This window comes from Haliotis asinina, chromosome 11, assembly GCF_037392515.1.
Source record: "Haliotis asinina isolate JCU_RB_2024 chromosome 11, JCU_Hal_asi_v2, whole genome shotgun sequence".
Lineage (NCBI taxonomy): Eukaryota > Metazoa > Mollusca > Gastropoda > Lepetellida > Haliotidae > Haliotis > Haliotis asinina.
This window is the reverse complement of record NC_090290.1, coordinates 42,813,022-42,824,314: the sequence shown is the minus strand read 5'-3', so window position 1 is coordinate 42,824,314 and position 11,293 is coordinate 42,813,022. Positions and strand designations below refer to the sequence as shown.

Here is an 11,293-nt window from a genome sequence, read left to right as displayed (position 1 = left end):
TTAAGCATGACTGTTGGTTTCACTGAGCATATTTAATTGGAATCACTTACACCTTTCCTCCGAAATATGAAATATCAACATGAGCCCAGAAGTTTCCATCCTTGATATCTCCAGGGTGTGCATTCCTATAAACCAGCACTATACCCTGGATGCATTTACCACACTGATAATTTCATTACCTCCCTTTGCTGGCTCTGAATTTTCTTGTAGCCAATCAGCTGAGTCACACTTAAAACCAAGCTTGCCAGTGTCAACGAAGATATTGGTTCCAACTGCGAAGCTTTGTTCGCAGTGCAAGTCAGATTTGGGGGAAATCAGAGAAATTGACTGGTCCGAAACTTTAAAACAAGAGTCATCAAAAGATGACATATCCGCCCGGCCCCAACATATTTGGAAGGACAAATCATCTGACAGTTACTTGAAGTTTTTCTAGACTAAGTTTGAATCATTTCCATGGAAATCATGAAAAATAGAAGTGCCATATGTCTGTAAACAGCAAAAGGCACCACTTCAATATCTGTCTCATATATTTGCCAAGATCTGTTGAAAGATATTAAATGGTTTTCAATGGAAACAAAGTCCATCTGACCATTTTGAGACTTGGGTCTGAAATGATTCCATGGCAACCCTGAAAATAAGACATCACAAAAACCTGTAAATAGCAAAAAGTACCAGTTTAGGTTCCGACTGATATATCTAACAAGTTTTGCAGAAAAATATTGAACCGTTTTTGAGTTATGCTCTGGAAACGAAGCCCATTCCTCCATTTTGAGACTAAGTCAGAATCATTACCATGGAAACTGTGAAAATGAAAAGTTTTGCTGACAGATATTTGGAAGTTTTTGAGTTGTGCTCCAGAAACAAAACACACCTCTCACGCTTGAGACTAAGAAATGTTTCCATGGAAACCGAGAAAATAGGAAATCACAAAATAGCAAAAGGCACCATGTCAGGTTCTGACTGGTGTATCTATCAAGTTTTGCAGAAAAATGTTGAACCGTTTTTGAGTTATGCTCCAGAAACGAAGCCCATCCTTCCATTTGAGACTGTCTGAAACGTTTCCATGGAAACCCAGAAAATAATAAATCACAAAAACCTGTAAATAGCAAAAGGCACCACTTTAGGGTCTGTGCCACACATATACACCACATTGTGCAGAAAAATATAGAACTTTTTTTTTAGTTATGCTCCAAAAGCGAAGCCCACCCTACCCTTAGACTAAGTCCTAAAATGTTCCATGGAAAAACACAAAAAAATAAAAATGCCAAAAATCTGTAAATAGCAAAAGGCACAAACATTGGTTCAGATTATTATAACTGTCAATTTTGGTCTAAAAATATTGAATGTGTTTGAGTTATGCTCCGGATACAAAATGATAACAGACGGGCGGATGAGGCGTCGACTATATCCCCAATATGCAAGAACTCCTACCTCTTTCAGACACAGGGTAGACACCCACGCCAACTTGCACAAAACGATCTTAGCGTTACGACAACCTTCAGCCTATGTTGGAGAAAGGGAGTTACAATCGTAGCACAAGATGTAGATCATCCAGGTATAGTGGAGACTTATCAGAATGTATTCTCTGCAGATATCAAGGCTGAGAAGTTTCAGAGTGTGTGCAAAATGCACCTGTTAAGCTAAAATGGTGTGTACACCCAAGAATCCATACAGCTCAGGAAAATGTAAGAATAATCAATGTCAGGAATGTTGGGAATAATGTTCAATATGGCTTCCATGTAAATGTTTGACAAATGGATGAAAGGAGAGACAGAGTATTTTCCCAACGTGACAAGCTGAAGAGCAGGATACTTACTGGTGCTACTATTATCTGACAACTGGTGCAGTTAACAGTGAAGAAGGCATGTGCTGAAAGCTATTCCGTCACAGGTAAAATACAGGAATATGGAGAGAATATGAAAGAGAAAGGTAATTCCAGAAATTACAGGTAAATCAACTGTACCACCTGTACTGTTTCTTTTGATATGAATTTCCTAATGATGCACAAAACAAAGGACATCATCACCTTGCAAGCATACATCATTTATTACATCAACAGAATCAATAGTATTTACATAATGGAATCACATGAAATGTGACAATGTTGTACAGAATATATAGACCATCAACAGTATATTCATAACAGGTGCCTTCTCTCTCTCATTTACCCACACTTAACTGTTGATAGCAAGGAACTTTGGGTGCCCATTTTCAATTATTATATTTAAATCATAGATGATAAGTTTATGACAAAACAAAACAGAAGTACAGTCAAAGTTGATGAGAATTTTTTTTTTTCATCCAGGGTACAACTTGAATGCAAAAAGGGCGCCACTGTACAGTACCCTGCGCTAAATAAGAAAAATCAATCCTTGAGACATGACATTTGTCAGTCTATGTTAAGGTATGGTTGTTATGATCACCTTACCGCTAAGATCACTTAGTACAATGGCACCGAGATACGCAGGAATTAGTTTTTATTTCAAGACAATCACAAGTTTGACATATTAGTGTATCACCGTGTCCTGATGCAAAACTGCTCCTGTTTGATCACAGGACTCTCAGATTACAGTTTATTATCCCCTGCAAGTCATTTTGTGGGTAGTATTAAAATAGAAACTCATTTTGTGGGTAGTATTAAAATAGAAACTCATTTTGTGGGTAGTATTAAAATAGAAACTCATTTTGTGGGTATTAAAATAGATTCTACCCATCTGTCCATCAGTACACATATAAATTTTGTAATGATCTTCTGGGTGGGACATTAAATCCTAACAATATTGTCATCAGGAAGGGGTGAGGGTATAGAACTGTGTTATTACATGTCCTGTTTTGCCTAAAACAACTTATAACACAGTAGGGCTGATGTAAAATCAATCAATAAACAAGACATCATATTAGTTATAGGAATTGAGGAATCAAATCATTGTTTCATAGCAATACTGTAGTCATACTGTAACTGGACAAACCCAACAAATCTGTTCTCACCCGCAGCTGGGTACTGATGTGTAACGGAATGGAATTATGTGGGTCTTGTTTCACATGATCAGCAACAGATAAAACTGCAGGAAATCTATCAACTAAAATAGAGTGTAATCTATGAAGGGATGGTTCCGTCCTCACGACAGTATCTAGGAATCCTTCTGTCCTCTCTCCCAAAGAATTGATCTGAGTTACACAACTCTCCCAACAGACAGTATCTATGCACTCTTCTCTCCCAACTGACAGTATCTGGGCACCCATCTCTCTCAGTAGACAGTATCTCTCCCTCAGAACGAATCAAGGCACCCAAGTCTCCAAAAGACAGTATTTAGGCACATTCTCTCCTAATTGACAGTATCTAAGCTACCACCTTTCTCACTGTTGTGTGACATAACTTAGACTGTAACCCAAAGATGGGATCTAGACACCTAGCTCTCCCAACAGAAAATATATATGCACCCTTCTCACCCACAAGACAGAATCTAGGCACCCTCTCTCTCAAAGATTTAATCAGCCTTCTATCCTTATCAAGAATATTAAGCCACCCACTTCATCCAAAAGACCGCATTAAGACACCCTTCTCTTCCAACATACAGTATCTAGGCAGCCTTCAGTGTTTATCAGCAGCCCCACATGATGGATAGATATCCTGGATGTCAAGTAGGTAAAGAAAGTTTTCACTTGCATGCGATAATTTTTAAATCTCTCTCACATTCACTCAAACACATTACCACAGAAACACGTCTTGTCTCACACATTATCATCACCATGGAAACAGATATTTTCATCATCAAAGATCATCACTATGGCGATAGTTCACGTCTCAATCACTATCACTGCCTGATTCACTCAACTCCAGATCATCTGAAAGAAAAAATTATCTAAATTAATTGATTTTGGTGAAAACAACATGCCAGGAACAAGTCACAGCTCAAAGAATCAGCAAAATGATTTGTTGGTTGGTTTGTTGCCTAACACTGCCCTCAAGAATATTCTGGCTATATGGTGGTGGTCTGTTAATAACACACCTTGGACCAGACAATCCAGTGGTCAACATGATGAGCACTGATCTATGCAGTTAGGATAGAATGACGTGTGTCTGCAAACCTGACAACCAAATCTTCCACCAATCACCCAATGGTGAGGTGAACTGAAGTGAACTGATATTGACGTTAATGTTCTATTCAAGATTACTGCACTTATCTAGAACCATAAAGACACTGTGACACCATGCTGCAGGTTCCACAGAGTCGACAATGGAGTGGGACTCCCTACAGTCACAAAATAGAAACTCAGAGCTGACCTGTCTATGTTTCATGTAAGAACCTGCATGCACTTACCCGAACCTGAATCAAGTACCCAAAGATGTAAGGAATACAATGTTTTTGTCAACTTTGTGGATATTCAATCATGTTCTGACAGAGATTATTATAGAAAACTTGGAAGGGTGACAATAAAATATCAAAACGGATCTCAAGCTATTTAATGTACATCTATATAGAGTACCACCATTACTTTCATTCCTCAGTAAAACACAGAACCTTTTGTGTCTACTGTTACAGTAATGTCACTACTCAGTGCTTATATGCAGATAAATTACAGTTGTTAATAATGAGCTCAGTACCAGTGATGTATATGAGAGTTACGTCAATATAATGAAAAAAGACAAGCCACTATCTGCCCTTGTCGCTACAGGTTTCTTTCCCTCTTCAGGTACTCGATCCCAAGAAACAGGACTTGATTCCAGCTGTACCGGACCCAGATTTGAGTACCCAAGTGCCCAGAAACAGGACTTGATTCCAGCTGTACCAGACCCAGATTTGAGTACCCAAGTGCCCAGCCCAGCCCTAGTTTCATCCCTTTGAACACCAGGCAGGGTAACAATAAGTACCATCTTTTAAAGCTCATTTGGTATGACAAGGCCAAGGGATGAAACCAGTGACATTCCACTCTCTAGATAGACACTTTATACACTCGACTAGACGAAATTGCACACATGGGTTCTAAAGGTCCATGTCAACAATTTACACCATCAACATCCACATGTCACATGTAGCACAACTTACTTATCAAAGAAAACTGCCGCCCTGAGTTGGACTGGTTGGTGGGAAGCACGCTAGGCATACTGGCGGGGACCTGACCTACAATAAGAAATGGAATGAATGACTCAGTTTCGTTTTATGCCTCTTTTCGCAAATTTCCAGTAATACCACAGTGGGAGACACCAGAAATAGGTTTCACACAATGTACTCGTGGGAAATTGAACCCGAGTGTTCAGGATGATGAGTGAATGGATGCTTTAACCACTAGGGTACCCCATCGCCGAGAAAAATAGAAGAGACCTGCAAGAATTAAGAGACACACAAATATATTTTGGGTAATAGTATATTGTTTTGGTCTTTTTTGTTTGTCTGTTGTTTAAAGCAGGCCTCCGCAATATTCTACTTATATGATGAGGGCTGTAAATAATCAAGCCTGGACCAGAAAATCCAGTGATCAACAGCATGAGCACTGATCTACGCAACTGGGATACAATGACATGTTCCAACATACATAATAGTACGAATTATTGTAAACCAGAAGTTAATAAGACCACCCAATTCTTTCGCATCACTATAATTAGTCTATCATTCTTTTACATAAATATCATTAAATCTATATAATAACAGACCAGTGCCTAGATTTTCGAAGCTCTCCTAGTGCTAAGACAGGGATAAGTGCCATACATTAAAATTTACTTACGACTATCTTAGCACTAAGAGAGCTTCGAAAATCTGGGCCCAGGGGTTCAAAAATGATTTTAAAAGCGACTTGCTACAGGGCAAGTGACTTCAAGAAAGTAACTTGTCCTGACTAATTTTCCACTTGCCCTGATTTTATGATACAATGTTTGATGTTAATGTTTACTGGAGTATTTATCGAAGAGCAATAAATTTCAAAGAACAATAGCTCAAAATTACTATGAGCAGATACAAAAATGATTCCCAAGTTTATCTGCAGTTTGAAACCATAAGTGGAAACTATCTAGTAATCCACGGACAAGCAAGATACCATTATTTGATTGCCTGAAATCGTCAAGCATCGGGTAATGGGATTTCTGAACCCCTGTAGACATGAAACATGAAAGAATCTGGTGCTTCATAACATCTTTAAACGGTGTAAGAAAATAAGGACAAGATGTAATGGAATGGCATAAAGATTGTACTAAGAAGGTGCACATACCAGCAGGGTTATGTTGTGTAGGAGCTTCGTTGTCCGAGTCGCTGTCCTCGCTGGAACTAGAGGAGCTGCTGCTACTGCTGATCTCACCGATGTAACTCGCCTCTGTTACATCCGGCATCACTAGAAGAAAACAGAAACCAACTTCTCATCACTGCAATAACTACGCACATGAGCAAGAATACCATTACCATGATCACAGTTCTACACTTACCTGTTAGTCTAGCAGTTAGACATGATTTACAGACAGTTAGGAATGCTGTAGCACAAAGATCAGTTTCTGGAGTGAGTGAGCGAGTTTAGTTTTACGCCGCACTCAGCAATATTCCAGCTATATGACGGTGGTCTGTAAATAATCGAGTCTGGACCAGACAATCCAGTGATCAGCAACATGAGCATCGATCTGCGCAATTGGGAACCAATGACATGTGCCAACCAAGTCAGTGAGCCTGACCACCCGATCCCGTTAGTCGCCTCTTACGACAAGCTGAGTCACCTTTTATGGCAAGCATGTGTTGCTGAAGGCCTATTCTACCCCGGGACCTTCACGGGGCCAGTTTGTGGAATCCCAGCATGAGATGTCTTTGCACTTGAGAGATAACACTGATGCAAACTCCATGTCTGAACTTTACAGAATGGTACTGACTGAGAAGACAAAAGCCCAAGACAAACTGTGCCAACTGACAAAACATCAAGCACATGTTGTAGATTTTGTAGTCTACATTTCATTGGGAAGAGTTATGTCCCTTGAGCATACCACAAACCTATCATTCGTAAATACTGGAATCTTTCTGGAACCTTCAAGAAGACTTGTACCTGAATGGTATCCCATTATTGAATCATGGCAAGCCAATCAAATTGTGCTTATTTAAACGCACTTCGGGGCATGAAAACGGCAGTAAAGTCAAACTTTGAAACTTGGCTAAACTATGCAAAGTACAATATTCACGTAAATTTTCAGCTATAGGATCAGCAACTTTCACAAATGAAACATCTTTTCAATGGGAATGACTGTGATTACGCCCATATTATGCCCATGTGGGGAATCCAAACAAGACCTTTGGTGTGATAAGTAAACACTCTTACCACCCCTTGGAAAGTCTAAATGAGTGAATCTTTCAACGGCATTTAAAGTGGAAAGCATAAGAAAAGCCAGATTTATGGATCTCCTTCATCAGGTGATGAAGGAGCAAGCATACGCTCCAAAACATTGTGTTATCAAAGAAGTCACAGAAGCTGACATCTGTAAATCTGGCTTTTCCTAAGTGAGTGAGCTGGGTTCTATGCTGCTTTTAGCAATGTTCCACCAATGTCACGAAAGGAGACACCAGAAATGGGCTTCACACATTATGCCAAATCACCCCTTGGAATGCCTAAATGAGTGAGTGAGCTGGGTTTTATGCTGCTTTCAGCAATGTTCCAGCAATATCATGATGGGTGTCACCACAAATGGGCTTCACACAATGTATTGATGAAGGGAATCAAACCAGTTCCTTCAGTGTGATGAGCAAACACTCTAACCACTGGGCCACCCAACTGTCCACGTTAACAAAGAACAATTTAACCACTAGGTTACTGCACCGCCCGTCTTTAACAAACACCATTTGCTAAACACTGATATTCAATGAATTTTACAACATAACAAGGTCCGAAAGTGTCTATATAGTTAGTGTGAGTCTGTACCTATATCCATGTCTTGCTGACTGTTGGATACTGGAGAGAAACCTTTGACAGATGAGGGACTTCTCTGGCTGGCCTTGGGCCTTGAAGGTGACGTAGGTCGCTGCTTAGTAACTTCAACAGGGGTTAAAGGTCTCTGCTGTGCACGACTTGACCCTTCAATTCTGAAAACAGGTAATTGAATATAGGTTGTCATCATTGGTTATAATTACATTCAAAAAGTCTATAGCTTATGTGGGACTTGTGTAAACAAAGACTGGGGAGAGAACATATAGTAAGTATGTGGAGTCTTCAACTGTTTTAGGACCAATGTACTTTTGCATTGTCTTTCCTGGACGACTGCCAAAAAAAGTAAATAAATAATAAATTTGTAACAGAAATGTTTGTCTAAAAGACTGACGGTAATGCAAATATACAAAAGAATGGAAGTATTTATCATGAAAAATTTGGCAGGTGGTTTATGAGAATATGAAAGCCAGCTAAGCTCTCTCGACCGATGGACTACCACGTGTATCTGCAGGTCTCTATCTGACAGCTGTCTGTGTCACACACCTTCCTGTTATCTCCTTCTTCCAACATGCATGGGTTACTGAAAACAATTCTTACTCTGGTCTTCATGGGTTTGATATAGGAAGTGATGCACTTGTTTTTCCATTCACTAAACTTAACTTCATGACTCCCATTTGAATAGACTGAAAGTCAGTTAATATGGAGGCTCATATGCTTGACTGAGTGAGTTTAGTAATGTGCTGCACTCAGCAATATTCCAGCTATATGGCGCACTCTGTAAATTATCGAGTGTCGACCAGACAATTCAGTGATCAACAGCACAAGAACTGACCTGCGTAACTGGGAACCAATGACATGTGTTAACCAACTCAGTAACCCTGACCACATATTACCTTTAGTTGTCTATTACGACAAGCATATCAGTCTTTTGTGGCAAGCATGGGTTGCTGAAGACCTATTCTACTTTATTACTCGCCCGTTGAAGATACTACAGTGTAATATTTTCACTTCAATATTACACTGGTGTAATACCGCTTGACGTATGACGTCAAAGTGGTTCAAAGTTGTGACGTCACAAAGAGTGTCGTCACACTATAGGCAATTTCGCAGCAGTTTCTGTCAATTTATGTTGGCGAGTGATAAACAGAATACTAAACTCGCTTTCGTGATATACCATATTCATTAAACTCGTTAAAGATTTAGTATCAAACTCGCTTTCGCTCGTTTGATACCAAATCATTAACTCGTTTAATAAAAATCATATTACAGGGAAGGTCGTTTAGTATCCCCTATATTCTAATTCTTGTTTTCACTGGTTGTAAATGGGATATAATGTCAAACCTGACCCCCTGATGCTGTTAGTCTTCTCTTACGACAAACATAGGTTACTGAAGATCAGTTTTAACCCTGGTCTTCAGACTCAGAGGTTTGATTTGCATGAACCCGAGCAGTGTCTTGCACACCTGGTTTTCTTGAGCTGTATTGTGTTTGTGAGTTTCTCCAGAGTAAATGTTCCAGTGTCATGATCAATGATCAACACACACTCCTTTGGGCATGGCTTCTTGTTGCCCTTGTAGACTGTATGACTTGTTCCTGAATTCTGTAATACAATTAGTAATAGTATGTTAAACTTGGATGATAAAAGGCACAAAGGGTAATTTCACATTGGATAAGCAAGATACTTCAGACAGAATACTGTCACTAATGTGAATGTTGCTATGGTTACAATGCTGCTTAAACTTAAACATCTGATTTCATTCTGTATTGAACTGATCTACAAACAGTTGATGATTCACATTACATCATGACGCAATGAAAAAACAACAGATTAACAGCAAGGCAAGTGGGATGGGAAAGGACATGCACATTGAGTATGGGAGTAATATTTTTTCACCGCTGCTTTGAAAACTAGTCTAGTTATGTTAAGGTGAGGCAGCTTGGCATGGGTAGGTGAGTGAGTGAGTTAACATGGTATGACTTAGAGTCACATCACCAATATTGCTGCCATATTGTGACTAAACAAAATGAACTTAAATAATAAACAACACATTCCATAATGTTTGTCAACAAAGGACAGTAAAACAACTAGGTTATCAGTTAGAAATAACTAGGATGTAAGCATTTAAAAAAATTATAATACAGGACAATACAACACAAAAACCAGGTTACAAGTCACCTGTAACTGAAGATCGATCACCATACTAGGGATCATGGGTGACTCACAGTACCTTTGCTAAGTACATGGACCCTAGCTGTATTTACAGTGAATTTATAGTAAGTGAGCTTGATGTGGGAAGACAGTCTGGAGCAATGTACATGAAGCAGGTCTCAGAAGTTTAAAATTTTGATCAACCTCACAAAATATGGATGTGGTGCCAATAAAGCAATTACTTCAAACTGGGATTCAAATCTTTTAGGTACTCCTGACCATGGTCTCACCTGTACATGTGGAACTGTAACAGACACCTGGTGTCCATCACCAACTTCAAAAACTGCCTCTCGTGCTGTGTCTACTGATGCTGGTTTGAAGTCATCTGCAATGTCAGTGCTCATACTCATAGCTCACATGGTGTCCTTCACTCAAGCAAAATAGCTGAGAATAACATATAGAGTCTAGAATCAAAATATACATATAATATTTTCTCATTGTCTGATTATATCAGTCACCAGCTGCTGTATAATGATAATAACAGGTCAGGGGGGTTCAAATACATTCTGAATTTTACAGGACTGAGACTGATTGTTATCCACAATATTTGTGGTCAAATATCAACCTGTCACTGGGGGTGGGGGCATCTTACACCATTTGTACACCGACAAAACACATTACTGTGAATTGTGTAAAATGATTTAATTATGGGTGAATGCCATCAACATGATCACAGCCATACAGAACCAATAAGATATACACAGCATATGTAAAAATATAAAGAACGGGTCTTTCCTCCTGTCCAGCCTGCAACATTACACCATACTTTGCAATGTAAACGGGCAGAAAAATAGAAATAAGTATATTTGAGGTATCATTCCATTAATCATCGGGGTTCTATAAGTCAAACAAATCATTATCTCTTTACTCATTTAAGGGTCTTAGCCACTTAGCTTTACAGGCGGTCAGATAGGATGAGATTTTGCAGCAGTGATTCGAATCATCGTTGTTTTGTCGGGTTTGTCCACCATATTTGGCGGTGTAATCTGTACATTCTGACAGGACTCACAGCGTATTGAATGAAAAGCTGCCCGGGTGGAAGGATCAAAACTCCTGCCTAACTTCAGTTCGTGAACACTATTGTCTATTGGCATATTTCTGTCACTCATGTCGAAAGCTTATTTTCACCAGTCAGAATCCATTATTTTCCAAACAAACCGGAAGTAATATCTGGAGGTCGTGAGAATCTGAGCC

The 11,293-nt window shown here is 39.3% G+C and overlaps 1 protein-coding gene across 1 annotated transcript; it reads right to left on the bottom strand.

The window, feature by feature from the left end:
* Nucleotides 1-2,027: 2,027 nt before the first annotated feature.
* On the bottom strand, nt 2,028-11,293 carry LOC137256122 (ELL-associated factor 1-like). The gene is made up of 7 exons (XM_067793828.1): nt 11,109-11,293; nt 10,330-10,424; nt 9,354-9,490; nt 7,885-8,045; nt 6,205-6,324; nt 5,049-5,123; nt 2,028-3,846 (listed from the first exon to the last, which is right to left on the bottom strand). The coding sequence occupies exons 1-7, from the start codon at nt 11,206-11,208 to the stop codon at nt 3,806-3,808; spliced, it is 729 nt and encodes a 242-aa protein (XP_067649929.1). The 5' UTR covers nt 11,209-11,293; the 3' UTR covers nt 2,028-3,805.

Bases quoted from the DNA above. Each gene is read 5' to 3' on its own strand.
- LOC137256122 (XM_067793828.1), bottom strand. From the start codon at position 11,208: ATGAGTGACAGAAATATGCCAATAGACAATAGTGTTCACGAACTGAAG. The intron at 10,425-11,108 runs GTGAGTCCTGTC...CTGACATTGCAG, and splicing joins AGCTTTTCATTCAATACGCT to ATGACTTCAAACCAGCATCA. The intron at 8,046-9,353 runs GTGTGCAAGACA...ACCTGTTTTCAG, and splicing joins ATACAGCTCAAGAAAACCAG to AATTGAAGGGTCAAGTCGTG.